Source organism: Lissotriton helveticus, chromosome 1_1 (genome assembly GCF_964261635.1).
Source record: "Lissotriton helveticus chromosome 1_1, aLisHel1.1, whole genome shotgun sequence".
Classification (NCBI taxonomy): domain Eukaryota; kingdom Metazoa; phylum Chordata; class Amphibia; order Caudata; family Salamandridae; genus Lissotriton; species Lissotriton helveticus.
The window spans coordinates 599,184,183-599,207,751 of NC_136057.1; the positions used below are offsets into that span (position 1 = coordinate 599,184,183).

A 23,569-nucleotide genomic window follows, 5' to 3' on the forward strand; every position below is an offset into this window, starting at 1 on the left:
ACATATTTAAGGATGTCATTTTTTTACGTGCAGCTGCAACTATTATTGATTTCAATCTGATCTATATGATTACATTATTGATTTTAAATTTCACTTGGATAAGCACATGTCTATATTTCACCTTTATATTTTATGATTGACAAATTGGACATATGGAATGGTTATTGACCAGCACGAGATAAGGTACTTATATCAGCTACAGTACACTCATTTAGTTTGTGGGAGAAACTGAATGAATGAATTCAACAGCAACCAGTAAACATCTGTTAGCTTGACATCTGCAATGCACAGATCTCGCACTGTCTGTCTAGGTAATTATCTTAATATTTTGAGTAAACCTAGACGGCTGGTAATGTATACGAACCAAAAATGAGTGCATGTTTACTATTAGCGTATTTTGCACATTCATTTAAATTTCATTAAGGCGAATTTGCACGATTTGCGACTTTGCACATTATGAAATGGAGTTTTACTCCAGTTTACCACAGTAGGACTTTGTGGTTAGAAATTGCGTATTTTGCACATTTTGCGATTGTTTGCACAGAACAAGATCATCTTTACCATGCGAACAAATCTGACAATGATTGCAGGAAATAATCTTCTCAGATGGTTTTATATATTTGCCCTATTTTAACATTGAATGGGTTTGGTATTATACCAATATTTTATTACAATTTGAAAAGCTGCTATTGAAAAATGTACTGTACCTTACATAACCATGAAATGTATTCGAATGTGAGTATTTTTTCCATGTCCATTCGAATTTCACGTCACATGATGTTGATCCAATCAGTCACTAGCACTTTAAAATTGAGCAATTGTATGAGGGACGTTGTCATGTGAGCAAGGCTCCAAGGAGCCGAAACGTCATGCGGCATACTCTGCTTTGAATAAAAGGTTGAGCACCAAACTGGTCCGTGTCCTGGAAATCTTTGGCGTGTACCTGACGTTAATGAGGCAAATCGGAATATATATATATATATATATATATATGTATATCGAATCAGTTGCAGGATACCCATTTGTACAAAGCCACAGGAAGACTGTTAGTTCTCACTTTTATTTGGAAGGCAGCCAGCACACGCGGGGCCTCACAGCAGTCCCTTTCAAGTATCTTCTTTCTCGTTAGCCTGACGCGTTTCAGGAAAAAGCTTCCTTTCTTCAGAGGCACAGTTTGTGGGCATTGACGACAGCGTTATCGTGGCACTCGCGATATTTGTTGAACACCTGTCCATGTGGGCGTGGCCACCACCGCGGCCCTCTGGGTGTTGTAGAGCCGTTTGTTACCTCCCCAAGTGGGTGCGGTCATCATGTCCTTTTAAAACAATTTTTATCCCAGGTGGGTAGAAATAGGATTCGCTGCAGCCCTGCGTTCCGCTTTACTGCTGTCATTCAGTGAAGGCGAGAAACCCCCTGCGTGGGGTGTTAGCCTGCTTCCTTCTCCGTGTTCAGATCCCTTGCTGAGATTTGAGGAGATCCACTTTCAGCAGTGGGCTTCCGTACTCGACCAAGGTCAGCCGAAAAACATCAAATCAGTTGCAGGATACCCATTTGTACAAAGCCACAGGAAGACTGTTAGTTCTCACTTTTATATGGAAGGCAGCATGCACACACAGGGCCTCACAGCAGTCCCTTTCAAGTATATTCTTTCTCGTTAGCCTGACGCGTTTCAGGAAAAATCTTCCTTTCTTCAGAGGCACAGTTTGTGTGCATTGACGACAGCGTTATCGTGGCACTCGCGATATTTGTTGAACACCTGTCCATGTGGGCGTGGCCACCACCGCGGCCCTCTGGGTGTTGTAGTGCCGTTTGTTACCTCCCTAAGTGGGTGCGGTCATCATGTCCTTTTAAAACAATTTTTATCCCAGGTGGGTAGAAATAGGATTTGCTGCAGCCCCGCGTTCCGCTTTACTGCTGTCATTCAGTGAAGGCGAGCAACCCCCTGTGTGGGGTGCTAGCCTGCTTCCTTCTCCGTGTTCAGATCCCTTGCTGAGATACATATGTATCTGTATATATATATGTATATCTATATATATGTAGATAGATAGATAGATAGATAGATAGATAGATAGATAGATAGATAGATAGATAGATATGTTATTTTATTTTTTTAACTGGAAAAGGTAAAGCTAAAGTGACGTTGTAGTTGAGTTTTAAACCAGAAAAACCACTGAATTTTACCAGTTATAGTTTACTGAGCTATAACCTCCCATATTACATTCAGTGACAACATTAATCAGATCACTGATGACAACTCTGATGACATCATACAACCTTTGTATTTTTCAGCAAGACTCATCGCTCAGCCCCCCCATTTTCAATGCATACATGATCCCTTTTGGACAACATTCTCCATGCAGACTACATCAGCATCCTGACTACACAGATGACATGCAATTCATACTCTCCCTCTCAGACAAGACCCCCAACACAAGAAACAAGTTCACTGCCTGAATGAAAGCCAACTGTCTCAAGCCCAACACAGAGAAGACAGAAGTTTAAGAACAGCTCACAATGAGACTCCAGCAGGTGGCCGGCCAAACTCGGACCCACACCCAGAACAAATGCCAGGAACCTCAGAATAATGGACATAGGTCAACGCAGTCAATGCATCCTCCTTTCAGACTTTAAAGATGCTGAGAAAGTTCTTCAAATGGCTCCCAAGCAACATTAGAAGAACTGTGACTCTCGGCCAAGTCTCCAGCAAGTTGGACTATGGGAACACCCTCTACACCAGGATCTCCAAGCAGCTTCCTAGAAAACTACAAACAAGAACACAGCAGACAGACTCATCCTCAACCACCCACACAGAACTCACATCACACCACTCCTTAGGAAACAAAACTGGCTCTCGATAAACAAACAAGCTCAGTTCAGGTATCCTACTTGCACACATCCCATACATACACAAAAGCAGATCATTAAGACTGGTATTCTCTTACATCGCTCCTAAAGCATTGAACAACATCCAACTCCACGTCAGAGCCTCCACCTCTATTCCTGAATTGTGCAAGAAGCTTAAGACCTGGCTGCTCAATTATCCATTGTGCCATATGCAGGCCTATGCACACCCACCTGCTCACAGGTGATAGTGCACTTTACAACTATACATAACAAAAAATAGCATAAAATGTGTTTTGCGTTGTATTATGTGAGTAGTTGAAAGAAATCTAATGTCATACCTATTCTAATAAACCTCAACCACCCAAATGTCTTTTATCATTTGCAATGAAGGGACATGGTTGAAAAAATTTCTTGTCTGAGTAGTGCAGACCAGAGGTGGCAGAGCAGGGAGTCACTGATCTGGAGGGTAGATTTTCCAGCAGCCCAGAGGCCAGAGGACCAAATCCTCAAGAGGCTAATGCCTGTTAAAAAATATTCTTTATTTTTGCTGTCGGTTGCATTGCTTTTCTAGTAAGGGGCATTGGACATTGTTGACTCCTATAATAGCGATTAGGTAGGATTGTAGGGAACTACTGTCATTCCAACAGACCCACCAACTGGTGGTTGTGGTCTTTCTTCATGCACTTGATTTCATCATCTGCATGCATATTAAAAGAATAGAACTAAAGAAAGGCATATCCATGGTTTTCTGTTTTGCCTGAAAGGTTCACTATGTAAGCCAGAGCCAGGTGGATCCTTTTAAAGAAAAGCCAGGTTAATGTCATTAGGATGCCATGTCTGTGAAATCTTTCAGAGTACTTAGAGAGACATCAGACCATACCTTCTTTTCGAACATCCTTACTCTTCTTTGTTCTCTCTTGACTGAAGTTTCATAGATTTTTCCATGGAGTCCCACAGGGATCAATTGTATCCACCAACAAAGAGCAGCTGAACTAGCTGCTCTTATCAGTTCTTATAAAGTGTCTGATATTTAGTAACTTTCGTGCCTGCTGGAATCTATGGATGAAGAACAGGTTCGAATCAGGAGCCTTATTTTTCTCCTCTAGTATTGCCCCTAAGGGTGTAAGGGAAAAGGAATTAGGAAGGTAGGAACAGCAGGCTCTGATCACCTGGAACAGAAACGCAAACAGCCTAGTATGAGATATATTAAGTAAGGTCTCAAAAATATGAAGGTTTTATTCACTGAAGGAACAGCTTTGATGCGGAGCTTCATTATCCCTTGAGTGATTACTTCATGGAAGCTAACTACAGCATACAATGAAGAAACTTCATAAGGTGGTTTTTCGGTGTTCTTGCAGAGTATGTTAGTACTCAAGTTAGTATCCCCATTGGTCGTATCCTAAGTAATTGAAGGAGGCATTTACCAAGGAGGATGACGGATGATATTTTCTGGACCTTGCTTGGCCACCTTTCCTAAGAATAATGTTCCTTAGGAGTTTCCCTTGAGAACTTTACATAAATTTGGTGAGATTTACAATCACTTACACTATGTTTGATGTTGTTTCCTTTGCTCCTTTCTGAGATGCCCCTATGCCTATTCTTCAACCTATCTTTCTTCCATTTTGAAAGTGGAGTTCTAGCTGGGACAGGTGGAGGAAGAAGAGGTATAACCACTGGAGGTGTGCTACTTCCAGGGTAGCCAACAGCTTTGGATGCTGCAGATCTTCTGTAGCTGTAGTGGGACGAACCCTTGTGGGTTTGTGTGGAACACTTATGACACGAGTGTTCTACCAATCAGAAGTTTTGCATTGCTACTTGCATGATCACTAATGGCAACACACTATTTGCTGTATATTTGCTGACATTTCATCCTAAATATATACATGAATCATTTACCTGCATCATATCGTTGAAGGGTGCAATGATTGATTCATCTACATAGGTGACGATACTTCATATCCGCATATATATTTTACTTTTCAGGTTAGAATGCTTACATCGAATCTATACTTGGTACAAATCTCACCACTGGGGTTGGGTTATTTTATGATTGAGCACCTATGCAAACTCAATTATCGACCCAATCATATGTAGAATAGGTTCATAGCTGTCCTGAAGCATTGCCTAGTTCATTTATGACTTTGCAATGGCAAAAAACAGGTTAACGCTTTGTTTTTAACCACATTTTGTGAGCTATGAAGGACCACTATCTCCTACACCGTCCCACATTGTTTTAGTCGTGGCAAGAAATAGAACCGACATAAACGCTTATTAGGTAACTCTTAGACATTTTTATCTTCACACATTTTCCAATCTACACTCTTAGCACTCTCACTTATGACTCACCATGGCTGGTAATATCTTAAAAAGAACTCCGGCAATGAAGGGGTCATTGGGCATTGCAGCACTGACCCAATGTGGAACTGCTAGATGATGAAGCATGCCACCCAAATAGGTGGGTGAGGGCTCTTGCTTCTGATTCATCAGATTCCTCTAACCCAGTCGCGGTCTGTGGAGGGAGTTCCGTGGGGCAGACAGGCGGGGCGGGGGAGGGGCGGAATATGGATGATTGCAGGTAAGTAAACAATTAAATTAATAAAATGAATGTTATAGCGCACACTGCATGGCATTTTGCGATGCAGGGCGCGCAACGAAATTCGGTTTTGAAATGTAATTGTTTACTTACCTGCAATCATCCATATTCCAGTGTTTACCACCCCCCGCCCTGCCCTCCCCTCCCCCGCCCCGCCTGTGTGCCCCACAGAACTCCCTCCACGGACCGCAACTGCTCTAACCTGTCTTTACGATAGGAAATTCTTCCCCTTTTTTGTAACAACATAGGAATGGCACACTTGTTGTTTATAGACAAAACGTTCTCAGCCAGTGATGATGTACGCCATGACCATTTCCAGTGTATTGGACACTAGACGTCTGATTAGGATTGCTCCATGCCATGAGTGTGGAAAGACTGAGGTTTTAAAAAAGATGAGTAAGACTTTGTCAGTAAAGAATACCTTGATGTTGAGTAGGTAGCCTCTGATAAACTCAACATCAAATGTCTCAACATTAAGCTTCTTGAGATGAATGTCTTGCAGCTGACTGTAATTCCCATAGAGTGAGGGAAGGTCTGAGGGCTCCGAGAGTGGGTCAGACCTGGCCTTAGCCATGGGGAATTAGGGGGATGCTTTTTTATCCCTTTGCCTGCTGTAGTTGGGCACCAAAAGACACTTGTACTACTGCCCCATATGGCATTAGTGCACTTCCTCCTTGGATCTTTGTCTTTGATACAAATCTTACAACTCTTTATGGAATGAATGTCCAGAAGGAAGAAGACACACACAGCATGCCCATCCTTTGAAGATGCCCATCCTTTGAAGACGTAACCCTTACAAACAGTTTTCTCTACCAAGCACACATCAAAATACATTTAAGAAACATTAAAAAACACCCCAAAAATTATGTTTTCATTAAAAAATTGTCTTAGAAGAATGCTGCTGTGGTCTGGGATACTATTCAGTGCCTATGGGGAAATTTACAGCCTAACTAACGGACACTTGCCGGGAGGATGGGGCAGGGCACTTCGGAATTTAAAGGAACCAGTGTCAGTTTTAAACTCGGTTTATAGAATGTGGCAGGAATAGATATTCTTTTTTGTATTCTCAGTTTTAAAACATTTTAAAACAGTAGCATTTCAGGCACATATATTTTACAAGTGATTTGGCTTATTTAGTGTATTTTACAATTATACATACGAAAGAAGATAAAAAGGTGTTGTTCAATTAAAAATGTACTACAGAAAGTGTTGTGGGCAACCTGCCTGTGATAGAGAGATATTCTATTCATGGATGTCGGACATAATTCCTTGATGAAAAATTAAAAGTTACAAAGAGTACACATTCTCTGATCTAGATATATTCCACATGCTCAAACATCAGTACCACTTCACATGCTACAGAGGTTTTATTTACATGTCCAGATTTCAGGCAGGTTGAAACATCTTTACAGGCTTCAGATATTAGTAGTGAACTGGCATTAAAAAACTGTTTAGATTTCCTGCTCAAATTTTGAATGGAAGATACATTTCATTACAGGTTAGTTTTTACAATTTGAGAAGTAAAACAGAAGAAATTCAACACGAGCATTCACATGATCCCCTTGAGGCCTTTATCAAACTATACAACATAAAGGAACGTGCAAAGGCCGCGAATATGCACGTCCCTGGCAAACACCCATTTGGGAAGTTTAAAGCATGAGCATCCATGGGGAGTCCCAATAAAAGAAAAGTTGTCTAGATAAAATACAGCCGGGCTGACGACGTGATAGTGCTGTACTGGAGGGGTGGAAGAGATCAGTGTCTGCACTTATTCTTGCTGACAAACTTTTCCTACAATGCTAAATTAACGAATATATTTGGGCCTTAAAATTTCCATTCGCAATAAGTGGTCACTAATTGTGAACCATCAATCCTATGACTTTGAGAATTGCAGGCTTTGGGACCACAAACTCGCTTTGTGCATCAATCCCTGTACGAGCTCAATTACATTTATGAGTATTCACTTCACAAGCAAGAAGATGGCCCAAATATTATTCTCCCTTTACTGATACTTTTTTACATGTACAATAAATTAAACTTCGGACAACTACTCACTCATTCTTATACTTTAGCATCTACGCTAATAACCCAACGGTTCCACTCGGACTAGAAACACGAAGCAAATATCTTCTTAATTAAAATCGTGATAGTGGAAAGGTATTCATTCCAAACTTACCTTTACCGCAAGACAAATTTTCAAGTGAGTGGAGTTATATTCCGTTTCTTCGTCCTTCCACAAGGTAATAAATGTGTTGATTTCTTGCGGTATGGTAGGGTCAGGGCATCCATCACACTGCATGAAGCGATCCCACTATATAAAAAAAAAAGCAGATCCATGTATTGTAATTCATAAATGATCAAAACACAATATGCCATTAAAAATAAAATAACAGTGCTGAGAGTGACCATGCATGCTTATTTTTTCATTAGTGTTTTAGATTACATATAGGAAAGTGAGGGAGAGCATGCAGGGACCACGTAGCAGAGACATTCTAATAGATTATAGAGTTTTGTACAAACTTGATCCCATGCATCAGACTTCTGATACTGAGCAGTGTTTAACTTGTACAAAAAAGAAGTGCCAGAGCCCTGGTCAAGAGGCAACTGCAGCTTGCGACATCTATTGCCTCTGCCAGGGCTGCCAATTACATTACCAACACAACTACTAACCATCACTCTCCTGCACGTGTAACAATTAAGACTATTCCATGCCACCAATCCTATAAGACTGGCTTGGGCAGCAGGTATTAGTCATTTTTACTGTGTATTGAACAAATAAACAACTGTTTTTGTCCTCTCTAAATTAGATAAACACCGCCATCATGTGGCAGACTGTCATAAATCTCGGTGTTGACAATGAAGTGCCTGTGCCGAGCACCAGAAACTACCGGCTCAAATTAACCACGGGACTGAGGCCGCCCTTCAAAGCAACTGAAATAAAAAGACCTAATACAAAAGCATTCAAAAATCATTTAAAACGAAATGGCAATACCATTTTTGGTAATTTGGTTTTGAGTGAGAAACCTGGTACTGGGGCGTAGAGCGGATGGACAGAGCGCCTGAAGAAAGTGAGGAACACATTTTCCAGAGGGGAAGATATAGGCAGCATTACAGCATGCAGGAATGGCACAGATCATTAACAGAGGTGTTCAATAACGATTTACGTGTCGAAAAGCACTGAGTAATGGGGTGCAGAGGTAGGGGTTGTTGCCTGCAAGCAAAAAGATGAAATGCTGGGAGAAATAAAGGAGTTCAGGGACTACTCATATTGTGTAAAGAGGGCGGTGGCAAATAGAAGAGTGTAAATAAGGACCGTCTTCCAAGCACTGAATTACAATTGATTTAAGCTGATGTTAAGATAATTTGAGATTTATCCACTTGTATTACAATACAGACTCATATGAAAATGTTCTTATGAATTAATATTGATTTTAAAACTAAATTAAACTGAAAATACAGTATTGTAGAGCTCAGAAACCAAACATTTTGTATAGAATTAAATGATAATACTTTTACAAATAAACTAACGTACTTTAGCATTTGCTCTTATTCCACATTTCCATTTCTCTGCCGCAGAAAATTTCTCCTCCGAAAGCAGCCGCAGTTCTGCCAATTCTTCTTCTCTGTGCTCTAGTTCCTGTTAAGAACAAATAACCCCACGATGATTACTCGCAATATGGTAAACTTAGTCTGGAGACACAATGACTGAATACCGTGATCAGACATTGGAACGATTACAAGTGGTGTGGTACATGTTCCAGTGCTTCCGGCAGGTATTGTACAACAACAGTTGGACTTCATACCCTCCACTGATGCATGGATAGATGTATTCGTCTCTCTGTGCCCTGGACCTAAATATAGATTTCCTTTACTTTTTTTGCCTTCTAAGATCTGTCCTCTAAAGCGATGGTTATAGAGTTTCAGTTTTAATTTGAGCTCCTACAACATTTCCCCCCAAATGGAAAGAGCTAAGCATGAATACCGAGTTCGATCGCCCTGCACAGGTAAAGTTTTTTCACTTTACAAGCAAGACTTCTTGGATAACAAACTGTTTTCTTTGTACTGGTTTCCAAATATTAGTACAATAGCAAAGCAAAAGTCGGTAACAAAACATTTAAAAGTGCTCCTACAGAACTTTACCCTAAGGAGAAAGGTATAGGAAAGTGGGAGTAGGGACATGAGGAGGTAGAAAAGGCTCCAATACTTTTTGTGATGGCATTTGGTTTCTGCAACTAATCAAGTGGTAGCATTAAATGATGGTATTCTTGCTTCCTCTGGGCTCTGAAAAATGCTGCATAGGGCTTCCTTCCACAGACAATGGTGCTCTTGGCACTGGGAAACAAAGCAGCTCTTCGTTTTGAATTTAGATCCAAGCTTATCCCCAGCTTGGTGAAGCAGGTCAGCCATTGACAAAGTGATGCTGAGGGAACATATATCTCTCTGCTGGATTGGTGTGCAGCTCCGCCTTGGATTGAAGGGAAATATTAAAACAACTTTCTGATCAAGGGCACCAGTACTTACAGTCAAAGCAGACCATACCGCTCTCTTAAAGGGGTGCACTTTGGATGCCCTTCTACCTCAGGACCCAGGGTTAGGGTTCAGTGCAGTAAATAGGGAGAAAACTCAGTGATCTTACATGATTGTTGGATTCAATGGGTGAAAAAACAAAAACAAAACCTGCACAGGAAGAAGAGCAAAGGGCAGGGCAGGGCAGTACGCACACCAGAACCACACAGGGGAATATCTGCCCTGTCCAAACAGTAATACAATCTGTTGTTCACGTAGACCAATGGGTATAGTACGCATATGTGGGTACAAAGGATGAATTTTGATAGCTTGAGTAGCTCATAAGCAATGATTTTTTTGAGTCATAAGAAATATGTCAGGAGATGGTATTCTATTTGGCAAAAGTAGTAACCCGCCAGCAATTATTTAGGTTTGCTTGCTCAAGATACAACCTAAAAGGAAATTGTTTATATTTTTTTAACAAAATTACTTGCAGTTCTCAGAAGGATAAGCATACATTTGGAATACTGACTAAGGAAAAGTTGTTTGAACATCTAGAGTTTTCAATGAGTTTTCAATGAGCCTGTAGAGGCAATTGTCTGATATTGTATTATATTGTATTGCATTTATATAGTATTTATTCTCCCTGGTGAGATGTTGAGTGCTTTACACTGGGCAGCCCTTGATTCAAAATGTAGGGGGTAGTCCAGTGTTATTGCTTATTGTTAAGTTTTGGGGTTAGTCTTGTGCGCTAAAGTAAACCATTCCATAATGTCATTCCCCGAACCAGATTTTATTATTATTAGTGGGGAGATATACGAGTTCATACAGATGGGTGGTGGGGTTCTATGAGCTTGAGGACATTGGGTATTGTTAGGCTGCAGAGGTATGACTTTCAAAGAAGGAGAGACTGAGATGTTTAATAGGAGTTGGGGCAATTTTCAGAATTACAACACGAAACAGATTCAAGCAAACATGCACGTGACTTTGGGAAGGTTGTGCTCAGAGAGAAGAGGCATGCAGAGGATGAAAGGAAAGGAGATGGCCTTTCGAAACAAAATAGGAGAGATATTATTCAGAAAATATCAACACATATCAGTGAAAGACGATAGTCCCAGTGATTATGGTACACCGTTGATTGAGAGATATTAATCCAATGACCACAGGAAAACAAGAACTACAATGGTAAGATGACTAGGTGAGATGAGTGCTTGCTACTAATACAAGAATGTGTGTGAATGTTTGAGCAATAGGTCACACGTTAAAGCTGTCCAAAACTGCCTTTCATTCTTCTGTGTTTGAGAAAGTGACTACCATTAAATTGGGGGACAAAATCTCCAATATTAAGAGTTATGTATAACCTGCTGTTATTATTATCATCATTATTACATGTACTGCTGATATTAAAAACGATACATTTCTGCGAAAACAAATACCCGCCAGCAGAGGCAATTCATATATTACCAGTGCCCTCTCATAGGATATGTGAAATGTTATAGTTTATACATTAAAGTCAGATTTTAATACCACGAGTGCCTTTTTAGAAGTCATTATAGTTCATATTTATTATTAGTACGTTTTATAATAATAATTTTACTATATTGTATGTAAACATTATTGTTTTTTATATATTTAACACTGGCTTATATTATTTGTTAGCCATTTAACTTTATAGTTTCCTCATTCAACAACATGGCTTCTATTTTAGACAGTTTTGCCAAAGCCAATAGGTCTAGCTTTCAAGAGGTGAAATATGCAGACTCAGATATGTGCGACAAATGTTGTGGTGGTGGTAATGGTGGTGGTGTGAAGTGGTGGTAAAGGTTGGGGTGGTGATGCTAATGTTAGTAGTGATTTAGGTGGTAATGAGTCGGTGGTATTAATGGTGGTAATAACAGTAGTAATGATGGCAGCAGTGATAACAGTAGTAAAGTTAGTGTTGGTAATGTCTTGCTCTCGAGTCCGACAAAACATTAAAAAACCTACTGCCTTAACAAAAAACAAAAGGATTGCTTTCTGTATGCACTGAATGTGTGATGAATGAGTGTATTTTTCAGATGTAATGCAAGCACTCCATAGAATATGGAATGATACACAAAATAACCAGTATCTAACAGTGAGAGAGTAATACTCCTCTGAGTGAAGTGAACACCCACAATAAGTTTATTTTAAAGAATTGGTAACACTGCATCTTGCAGACAGCTGAGCTGTCAAGCTAGAACCAAAAAGCCGTGTATTGGGAAATGATCTGTACTGTGAAGATGGTGGTTACAGACCTGAACAAAAACGGCATCATGTCTCCAACCTATTGAACCTAACAAGGGTGGTATGGGGCGCGTAGGAGCTCCCTTGAGCAATACACTAGTTAGAGAACCTCCTGGGTGTCTCCCGAGGGTAAAGGAATTTAGGATATGCAAAAGGTTGAAGTGAGGCCCCCTCTGAGCAGACAGCAATGCGCTGATTCACCCTCGAGATGGAGTCCAGAGGAAAACTGGTGGAGTGTGTGTGGAATCAATAGTCTGAAGGTGCCCCTGGGAATTCACCTGCACTGCAAAAGCTATGAGACAGAGCAGGTAAAGTAACTGGACTGGACAGGGAGGTTGGGAGCACAAAACGGGGGCCTACAAAGAGCAACAAAGACGATCCAATAAGGTTGCCTGCCAAGGAAGGAAGCAGGATAACACAGCAGTGAGCAAGAGGAGATCTCTGGGAGAGGGATAAGGCAGACATAGGGATTCTGAATCAAAGGAGTCGTGCTTGTGGTACCACATGCAGTCGAGGACTCAGTGCTGCGGATTCAACAACAAATTACTCTTCCTCTTTTATGGGAAAAAAACAATTTCTCTTTAAGTTTTCATGGCCAAATGTAGAGTTTGGTGGTCTGGTACTCTGTCAAAACGTGATGGATATCCTGTCTGCCTTATTACAAGTGGATATAATGCACGTCCAATACGGTGGACAGAGTACCCATTTGCCAAACTCTAAGTCAGGCCCTAAGGTTCCAATCATTTCACTTATATAATCATTTGCCTGGGAAACCAAGGCCCACATTTCATCTACCTTAACGACTTTCAATGGTTACTCTACAGATAAAGCTTAATTACACACACTCTACTTTGAAATAGTCATGTACAGCCACCCTTACTACCCTCTGATATTGTGTGGCGCAGCAGACACTCATTGCTTACAAAAAGTGAAGTGATTGAGTTTATGTAGCAAACTCCTGTGCCCTCCTTCGTGACCCTCATATTAATGTTATACTCCCTGGTAATTACATATTAAGCAGAGCTTACTAGTTACTAACAGAAGACAACTCAGGTGAGACACTAGCTAACATTTCTGAAGCTCTGCCATTTTATCTTATTGCACCATTGATTGACTCAAGTGCATTTGCCACCTAGTAATTATGTCAAGCTATAGTCATCAGCCCCTGCAAATGTCTTGGCCCAGTCCATGAGTATATTCACAAACAGCATAGGATGAAGATACCAGATTACTCTATTATGAGCCCTTGGCGTTGCAGCTTGTGAGGTTATTAATAAGCAGAGCAAAATGGTAGGAGCAGTACATTGTTCACCTACTGTTTAGGTCAGAACTCCGACCTAAACAATGGAGTAGATCAACCATCCTCCATCACCAAGTATAGTTGTTGTGACTGGCTCCCCAACACCTATTTAATGGAACCTGCGCAGCGGACATGCGTGCAACGGACACACGCAGTGGACACGCGCAGTTGACGTGCAGCTGGCACGCCAAAGATGCGTCAAAGGCAAGCCTGTCTGCCCCCGTCCTCATCCGGACCGCGGCCAGCACCAGCCACTCTGGTCAACTAGCAGGGGGTAAGACCAGAACGTGGTCAAGAGAAGCACTTATGTCGTTAAAGGACAATCCATGCCCAGGTAATCTGTGAACTAACTGGGAGGTGGGTTTCACAGATTACCACTGCCCAGAATGCAATTTTGAATTTCACACCTCTATTAACTTCGAGGGAATAAGCGGAGCATCTATTGAGTGGTCCGGTAAGATTGACATAAGGGTAAGCGCATGTTTGAGGAGAAGCGTGGCTCAGTGGTTAGAGGCGGCAGACCCGGAAGCTGAGATCGACCGTGGACCAGGGTTCGATTCCCCGCCTCGGCGGGTCTCGGGCTAAAAAAATTCCACGGACTCGACAATTCTCGCTCTGGTGCCTACTCAACTCACGGGGTCACACTCTGCGACTCTGGGCAATAGCTTGCTTAATCTCTACTACGGCCCCTCGCGGCGGGATGCCTGGCTTTCACCTTGTGGACACCCTGCCGGGGTTTCTCACAGGGGAATACCAGGACGGGTTCCCTAAGCAAGCGCCGGGACGCTCACGGGCAGCTGTGCGCTTTACAAGTCCAGCACATTTACATTTACATCAACTGCAGATCCCTTCCTAAACATGCTGGTGATATTTGGGTGGCTCTGCTGGATAAATCTTGGGACGTAATGTTCCTAACTGAAACCTGGATTAAAGAGGATTCTAAACCTCACCTGACCCTGGCTATCCCCCCCGTTTCTGAATTATCTGCGCAAATCAAAGTGGGGGGGTGTTGAGGGAGGGGGGCTATTATTTTAAATGACTCCTGGGAGATTTCCACCTCGAAATTGAACACCATAGGCAACATTGGCGGCCTAAATCTCTGTATTAAGATCCAGCCGGCCTGCTCATTTGCTGGGCTATTATTGTTTAGGCAACCAGACTGTCATGCTCTCACACCAGAGCTGTTCAACACCATTGCCCAGCTGCCTCTGCACTACGCCAACTTCACTGTCCTAGGAGATTTTAACTTGCATGTCGATGACCTGTATTGTACCCAGGCTACAAATTTAATCTCAATGCTTTCTAGTGTCAATCTTACTCAGTTTGTTACATCCCCCCCCCCCCGCATTCGAGGACATTCTTTGGCCCTAATGCTTTCTAATATTCAAAATCTGGTTGTGGAGGTCCCCCTACGACTAGTATGGACGGACCATTTCCCTGTTCCTTTTTCTATTGACGTGAAGGCCAAGCCATCACCTTGCAGTAGGCAAACAGAGTTAAGGAGGCACTGGAAAAGGGTAAATATAGAGGCACTGGGGTTAACCTTATAGGCTACGAAGCCTCAGTTGTCGGAGGACCCCGATATAGATGCCCACGCTTCAACTCGTGCATCATAACCACTCTATATACAGTGGCATCACTTAGATCTGGCACCTCCGTGAGAACTGTTCATCCCGGTCCCTGGTTCTCAGATGAATTAAAAATGGATAAGAGTAGATGTAAATGATTAGAGCGCTGTTGGAAGAAAGACTACATCACAGCTGCAAAGGTCATCTACACGGAGGCTCTAAAAGTGCTGCACAAGTCTATGCAGAGGGCGAGGAGTGATTACTTGATCCACCGCATTGAGAGTTCAGGAAACTCAACCAAAGGAATATTTAAGATTGTCAAGTATTTCTCCAACCCGACAGTATCGGGGCGTTTAATCCACTGTTTCCCTGCCCTCTGTGCAAACCAGTCAGACCTCTTTGAGGAAAAGATTTAACAACTATACGCCTTATTCCCAGCAAGGGCGAAAGAAGGGACAAAAAGGCACCTTAGTGCCAATACCACCTCGAGCTCCTTCACCAGGTTTTGCCCTATTGCAACAGAGGAATCGTTGGCCAAACGGCAAAGATGCAAGTCAGGCTCTCCTGGAGATCCATGCCCCCTCAGTTCTTTAGATCCTGGGCCACTATGTTAAACCCAGTGCTGAACTTGATTTGGAATTCTTCACTGAAGGAGGGCATTTTTCCAGCCTCCTGGAAGCAGAACTTCTTACTGCTGCTACTGAAGAAGCCTAATGCTGATCAAGCGGTACTGAGTACTTTTTGACCAATCTCACTTCTCCGGGCAACGGCTAAGATGCTGGAGAAGCTAGCCCAGAGACAGCTAGTGGATTTCATTGAGACAAACGGCCTTCTACATGACATTCAATCGGGCTTTCGTTCTGGCTATTGTACAGAAACAGCATTCATTGAAGTGGCCGAGTCGGTGAGGATGTCTGTCGATAGTGGCGCCTCCGCTATGCTAGTGTTCTTAGACCTATCGGCAGCATTCGACACAGACTCACACTCAATCTTGCTGGATAGACTCCATCAGGCCAGTATTTAAGGAACAGCTCTTGCCTGTATCCAATTGTATCTTGATGATCATGCACAACAGGTGTTCTTGCGCGCTTTTAATTATACACAAAACCCATTAGTAAACGGAGTTCCCCAGGGCTTGGCACCTCTGTCAGTGCTCATTGTAGAAATTGGGGTGAAACAGTTTCCTATGCTGATGATACTCAACTGGTGTTCTCTTTCAAAGAACACTCCGCTGACGCCTTTTCTAGCTTCAAGGCATGCCTGGCAAACCTCTCCAGCTGGATGAATAAGAACTGCCTGAAATTAAATGCAAATGCAAAAACAACAGTTGATGGACAGAATGCAGAACAATGTCATACATTCACCCCAGTACAGAGATCTAGGTCTAAATCCATCGTTTTTTTGCACTCCACACCACCCCAGTTCAGACATGGCCATATGCAAATCAGCCTTGACCCTGTGCCTCATGGGAACAGTCCAGCCCGAACTGCCAAGCCATGTCTTTCCTGGACCGGAATCAAGCATCCTAGGACCGGTTTCTGGCTATCAGCCGTCTTCAGCCAGGATAGCTTGACTCAAATGGTGTGGAGAACATGGGACTCACGTCTGAGCATACCCATCTCACTCGGGGTGACAAATGCAAAAACAACAGTTGATGGACAGAATGCAGAACAATGTCATACATTTACCCCAGTACAGAGATCTGGGCCTAAATCCATCGTTCTTTTGCACTCCACACCACCCCAGTTCAGACATGCCCATATGCAAATCAGCCTTGACACTGTGCCTCATGGGAACAGTCCAGCCTGAACTGCCAAGCCATGTCTTTCCTGGACCGGAATCAAGCATCCTAGGACCGGTTTCTGGCTATCAGCCGTCTTCAGCCAGGATAGCTTGACTCCAGTGTTGTGTGGAGAGCATGGGACTCACGTCTGAGCATACCCATCCCACTCGGGGTGACAAATGCAAAAACAACAGTTGATGTACAGAATGCAGAACAATGTCATACATTCACCCCAGTAAAGAGATCTGGGCCTAAATCCATCTTGTTTTGCACTCCACACCACCCCAGTTCAGACATGGCCATATGCAAATCAGCCTTGACCCTGTGCCTCATGGGAACAGTCCAGACCGAACTGCCAAGCCATGTCTTTCCTGGACCGGAATCAAGCATCCTAGGACTGGTTTCTGGCTATCAGCCGTCTTCAGCCAGGATAGCTTGACTCAAATGGTGTGGAGAACATGGGACTCACGTCTGAGCATACCCATCTCACTCGGGGTGACAAATGCAAAAACAACAGTTGATGGACAGAATGCAGAACAATGTCATACATTTACCCCAGTACAGAGATCTGGGCCTAAATCCATCGTTTTTTTGCACTCCACACCACCCCAGTTCAGACATGCCCATATGCAAATCAGCCTTGACCCTGTGCCTCATGGGAACAGTCCAGCCTGAACTGCCAAGCCATGTCTTTCCTGGACCGGAATCAAGCATCCTAGGACCGGTTCTCGGCTATCAGCCGTCTTCAGCCAGGATAGCTTGACTCCAGTGGTGTGGAGAGCATGGGACTCACGTCTGAGCATACCCATCCCACTCGGGGTGACAAATGCAAAAACAACAGTTGATGTACAGAATGCAGAACAATGTCATACATTCACCCCAGTAAAGAGACTGGGCCTAAATCCATCTTGTTTTGCACTCCACACCACCCCTGTTCAGACATGGCCATATGCAAATCAGCCTTGACCCTGTGCCTCATGGGAACAGTCCAGCCCGAACTGCCAAGCCATGTCTTTCCTGGACCGGAATCAAGCATCCTAGGACTGGTTTCTGGCTATCAGCCGTCTTCAGCCAGGATAGCTTGACTCAAATGGTGTGGAGAACATGGGACTCACGTCTGAGCATACCCATCTCACTCGGGGTGACAAATGCAAAAACAACAGTTGATGGACAGAATGCAGAACAATGTCATACATTCACCCCAGTACAGAGATCTGGGCCTAAATCCATCGTTCTTTTGCACTCCACACCACCCCAGTTCAGACATGCCCATATGCAAATCAGCCTTGACACTGTGCCTCATGGGAACAGTCCAGCCTGAACTGCCAAGCCATGTCTTTCCTGGACCGGAATCAAGCATCCTAGGACCGGTTTCTGGCTATCAGCCGTCTTCAGCCAGGATAGCTTGACTCCAGTGGTGTGGAGAGCATGGGACTCACGTCTGAGCATACCCATCCCACTCGGGTGACAAATGCAAAGACAACAGTTGATGGACAGAATGCAGAACAATGTCATACATTCACCCCAGTACAGAGATCTGGGCCTAAATCCATCGTTTTTTGCACTCCACACCACGCCAGTTCAGACATGGCCATATGCAAATCAGCCTTGACCCTGTGCCTCATGGGAACAGTCCAGCCCGAACTGCCAAGCCAAGTCTTTCCTGGACCGGAATCAAGCATCCGAGGACCGGTTTCTGGATGGCTGCGGAGGAGATACACGCCTCCCCGTAGTTCCTGGGCTTCCTGTTCCTTTGCCCCTCCTTCCGTACACGAGGCTGATGGTGGCAGCTCTGGCTCGGCTTTCTGGCAATGCTCGGCACTCTGGCAATGCCGATGAATCTCTCTGAATCTGTCTGAGCCGCTCCGGAAAAGAGAAACGGTGGTTAAAAAGCGCTGACTGAAGTGGACGCAGCGTATAGACTACAATCTGTCGAGACGCTGATCTCGACTACTGGCCATTCCACATATTATTCACTTTTTAGCCTGTGAGGAGAAGTGCTGTGGTGTCTGACATCAGACGGCGTTTCGAAAATACCCTGCGCCTGTGGCCTCGGAAAAGCTCCTGTTTGGTATTCGCCCTGTACACTCCTTCTACACGCTTCGTTTGTCCTCCTCGCCGCCGCTGCTTTCTGGACATCTGGACATCTGGTAGCGGCCGCAGTTGAGATAGGACTACAAGTTACAGCATTCCCTTGTGATCTTAGTTCTATTTTTCTGACTGTGCGGCATATATAACAGTGAATGCTTGCAACTGACTTGTGATGGGGAAGCAGCTAACGGCTAGGGCAAAGGTTGGAATTTGTTGCCAGCAAATGAAAGGCGGCGTAGAAGCGGCCAAAAGGGCGGATATGGCCGCGGATAAAGAAGGCTCTTCCACCGAGGCCTCGGCAAGTTCTCGAGAAGACGAGCTTCCTGACTCCTTGTCTATCCCTGTTTTCCAGCTCAATCTTGGGAAGCCTAGTAACGATGGGGTGCAGGAGAGCTTGGGGGCATCTTTGAAGGATGTGGAAAAACTACTCACTACTGGAGGAAAAGTAGTGGAATGTTCTAATCAAGGCAGCTCTCAGACACCCCAAAAGGTGAAGTCAGCTGGAACTACCAAAATCTCAAAACAATTGCCATTATTTGAGAAGAGATTAACTGTCGCTGCGACTAATAATATTGCTCGTTCTGAAATCTCCCATTCTTGTGTACAAACACCAGCTCCCTCGAAAAATTTGGAATGCCTGGGGTCCTTGCTAAGCCCTATTGAAATAGTCGAAACAGACGACATATCTGCCATTAATCTTTTGTCCTCCAATACAGAAATCCCTTTAGTTAACGGCAAAGAGAACTTTGTACAAGTCTCCCCAGCAGTACTTCAACCCAATCTACACTCGGCTGGGGCTACCAATGTACAGAGTCCGATTATGGGGAGGGACACTGAAACAACTGGCGATTTCCAAATATCAGTAAAAGACATGCTAAACTTGATGTTGGGTGAGGTAAGAGAATTAAAACAATCCCAAAAAGAGGAATTGGCAGTAATTAGCCAGCGTCTCGACAAAATCGAAGATTCCATGGCCTCTTTTCCCTCCCGGTATCAAGAGGCTGAGACAAGGATTTCGGGTTTGGAGGATAATATGACAGAAATTAAAAAGGATATTTCAAATATGACAAAATCCTCAAGGGATCTAGAATATAAGCTTGGTGAGCTAGAAAACTATAACAGGAGGTCAAATCTCAGAATAGTAGACGTTCCAGAAAATATCGAAGGATCTGATATGAGGCAATGGATCACCTCTTTCTTTCTTCAGGAGGTTATTCCCGAGTTTAAAGGAGACTTGACAATCACCCGTGCACACAGAGTCCCTGTCCGTCAGTTTGCCAGTTCCACGTTTCCTCGGACTATCTTGGTGAATTTTTCAGACGTGCGAGTTAAAGAAACTAGTCTGTCCGTAGCTTTTAAACAGAGACAATTTGCTGCTAACCCTACGACTAAATGTCGGATCTTTTCCGATATGTCCGCTGCGGCTGCTAAGTGGAAAAAGGAATTTGTTAAGATGCTACAGCTATTTAAAGATAAAGGGGCACAAGCTACGATCGGGTAACAATCAAAGCTAAAAGTTTTGGTCAGGGGTAAATTCTACATATTCACTGATGTGGATGAAGCAGGGGAACTGATTGGGCGGATTTCACAGGGTTAAATACGTTTCTTTGACATGATTTGATGCTCTCTACTTATTATTTGGGCCAGGATTGCATTTTCTCATTTCTTTACTCTGTTTTTGTTTAAAATATCCTGTTAAATGGAGGAGGGGCAGAACAGGAAAAAGGAAGTCATGGGGTTAAGGGGTGACATAACAAGGCACCTCTATGTTAGGGGTTAGTACCTGGTGGCCAGCGTGGTGGGAAGGAGGAAGCGTAGAGCAGGGCCACAGGGCTGGGTATAGACGTTGGGGGGAGTGGGGGGGTTCACTGGTGTTGCTGGGGGAAAAAGGGGAAAAATTGAAGTGTTTTTGGGTAGAGATGGAAAAGTAATTGAACAGAAAGGATACATGAAGATGTTTGGAAACTTTTCTTTTGCAAAAATTGTTTGCTTGAAATGTCTAATAGGGGGCTTAAAATAATTTCTTTTAATGTTAATGGGCTAAACAATAGGAAAAAAATGTGTGCCATAGAGCTTTGGATCAAAACAGAGAATCCTGCTGTTGTGATGCTACAAGAAACTCATATTGCAGCCGCAAAAATTGATGTATTTTCTATGTTGAAACTATGGGCTTCATATCGGGGGTTTTCATGTTCCGTAGAGTCTCAACGAGGTGTTGCCCTTTTCATAAATCGAAATTTAGAACCGGACATTCTTCAGTTTGAAGAAGGGGGTGCTGGACGTTGGTGTTGGGTCACATGTTTAGTGAAAAATAGATTTAACCCGATTACCTTTGTTTGTTTTTATGCCCCAGTTGAGGACTCTTCTCAAATTTACGAGCGCCTGTTTCAATCATTACTTATGGTCAAAGGAGATATAGCAATGTACAGAGTCCGATTATGGGGAGGGACACTGAAACAACTGGCGATTTCCAAATATCAGTAAAAGACATGCTAAACTTGATGTTGGGTGAGGTAAGAGAATTAAAACAATCCCAAAAAGAGGAATTGGCAGTAATTAGCCAGCGTCTCGACAAAATCGAAGATTCCATGGCCTCTTTTCCCTCCCGGTATCAAGAGGCTGAGACAAGGATTTCGGGTTTGGAGGATAATATGACAGAAATTAAAAAGGATATTTCAAATATGACAAAATCCTCAAGGGATCTAGAATATAAGCTTGGTGAGCTAGAAAACTATAACAGGAGGTCAAATCTCAGAATAGTAGACGTTCCAGAAAATATCGAAGGATCTGATATGAGGCAATGGATCACCTCTTTCTTTCTTCAGGAGGTTATTCCCGAGTTTAAAGGAGACTTGACAATCACCCGTGCACACAGAGTCCCTGTCCGTCAGTTTGCCAGTTCCACGTTTCCTCGGACTATCTTGGTGAATTTTTCAGACGTGCGAGTTAAAGAAACTATTCTGTCCGTAGCTTTTAAACAGAGACAATTTGCTGCTAACCCTACGACTAAATGTCGGATCTTTTCCGATATGTCCGCTGCGGCTGCTAAGTGGAAAAAGGAATTTGTTAAGATGCTACAGCTATTTAAAGATAAAGGGGCACAAGCTACGATCGGGTAACAATCAAAGCTAAAAGTTTTGGTCAGGGGTAAATTCTACATATTCACTGATGTGGATGAAGCAGGGGAACTGATTGGGCGGATTTCACAGGGTTAAATACGTTTCTTTGACATGATTTGATGCTCTCTACTTATTATTTGGGCCAGGATTGCATTTTCTCATTTCTTTACTCTGTTTTTGTTTAAAATATCCTGTTAAATGGAGGAGGGGCAGAACAGGAAAAAGGAAGTCATGGGGTTAAGGGGTGACATAACAAGGCACCTCTATGTTAGGGGTTAGTACCTGGTGGCCAGCGTGGTGGGAAGGAGGAAGCGTAGAGCAGGGCCACAGGGCTGGGTATAGACGTTGGGGGGAGTGGGGGGGTTCACTGGTGTTGCTGGGGGAAAAAGGGGAAAAATTGAAGTGTTTTTGGGTAGAGATGGAAAAGTAATTGAACAGAAAGGATACATGAAGATGTTTGGAAACTTTTCTTTTGCAAAAATTGTTTGCTTGAAATGTCTAATAGGGGGCTTAAAATAATTTCTTTTAATGTTAATGGGCTAAACAATAGGAAAAAAATGTGTGCCATAGAGCTTTGGATCAAAACAGAGAATCCTGCTGTTGTGATGCTACAAGAAACTCATATTGCAGCCGCAAAAATTGATGTATTTTCTATGTTGAAACTATGGGCTTCATATCGGGGGTTTTCATGTTCCGTAGAGTCTCAACGAGGTGTTGCCCTTTTCATAAATCGAAATTTAGAACCGGACATTCTTCAGTTTGAAGAAGGGGGTGCTGGACGTTGGTGTTGGGTCACATGTTTAGTGAAAAATAGATTTAACCCGATTACCTTTGTTTGTTTTTATGCCCCAGTTGAGGACTCTTCTCAAATTTACGAGCGCCTGTTTCAATCATTACTTATGGTCAAAGGAGATATAGTTATTAGAGGCGATTTTTATATTCTTATGGATATAAAACTAGATTCGACTACTCCCCCCAAAAGACAACTAAAACCTAAATCACGTAGATCTATCATGGATAATATAACAGTATTAGATCTCTGCGACCCTTGGCGTCTGAAAAATCCGCAAAAAAAAGCTTTTCTTGTTGGTCGGGGAGGCATAAATCTTCCCGAATAGACTTTTTCTTGGCCTCTAGGCAATTAAAATTTTGTCACCAAAACTTTTTATATAATGGGTTCTCAGACCATGCGATGCTAGTTATTGAACTTGCGGCGGGTGATGATATTAGAACTCCCAAAAGATGGCTATTTAATAAAAACATACTTACAGAATGATAATTGGATTTCTTCTTTGAAACTGGAGATCACAGAGTTTATCATACGTAACTCTGATACAGCCCCTATTCATATCATCTGGGACTCAATGAAAGCTTTTATCCGTGGCATCATAATAAGTAAGGATGCAGCAGAGTGGTCTGCAATTAAACAAGCTAGAAATCGACTATTTAAAAAAATACATACTTAAACTCTTTTACGGCAATCCGACCCTTCTAGCACCG

The 23,569-nt window shown here is 42.9% G+C and overlaps 1 protein-coding gene across 3 annotated transcripts in view; it reads right to left on the bottom strand.

Annotated features, from left to right (window-relative positions):
• DNAI7 (dynein axonemal intermediate chain 7) overlaps nucleotides 1-23,569 on the bottom strand; it is a 931,046-nt gene that overhangs the window by 762,858 nt on the left and 144,619 nt on the right. For all 3 annotated transcript variants that reach the window (XM_078674105.1, XM_078674106.1, XM_078674108.1), the window contains 2 exons: nucleotides 8,970-9,074; nucleotides 7,614-7,748 (listed from right to left, as the gene is read on the bottom strand). In XM_078674105.1, the coding sequence (XP_078530231.1) occupies nucleotides 7,614-7,748; nucleotides 8,970-9,074 (240 nt within the window). The remainder of the gene's footprint in view (nucleotides 1-7,613; nucleotides 7,749-8,969; nucleotides 9,075-23,569) is intronic.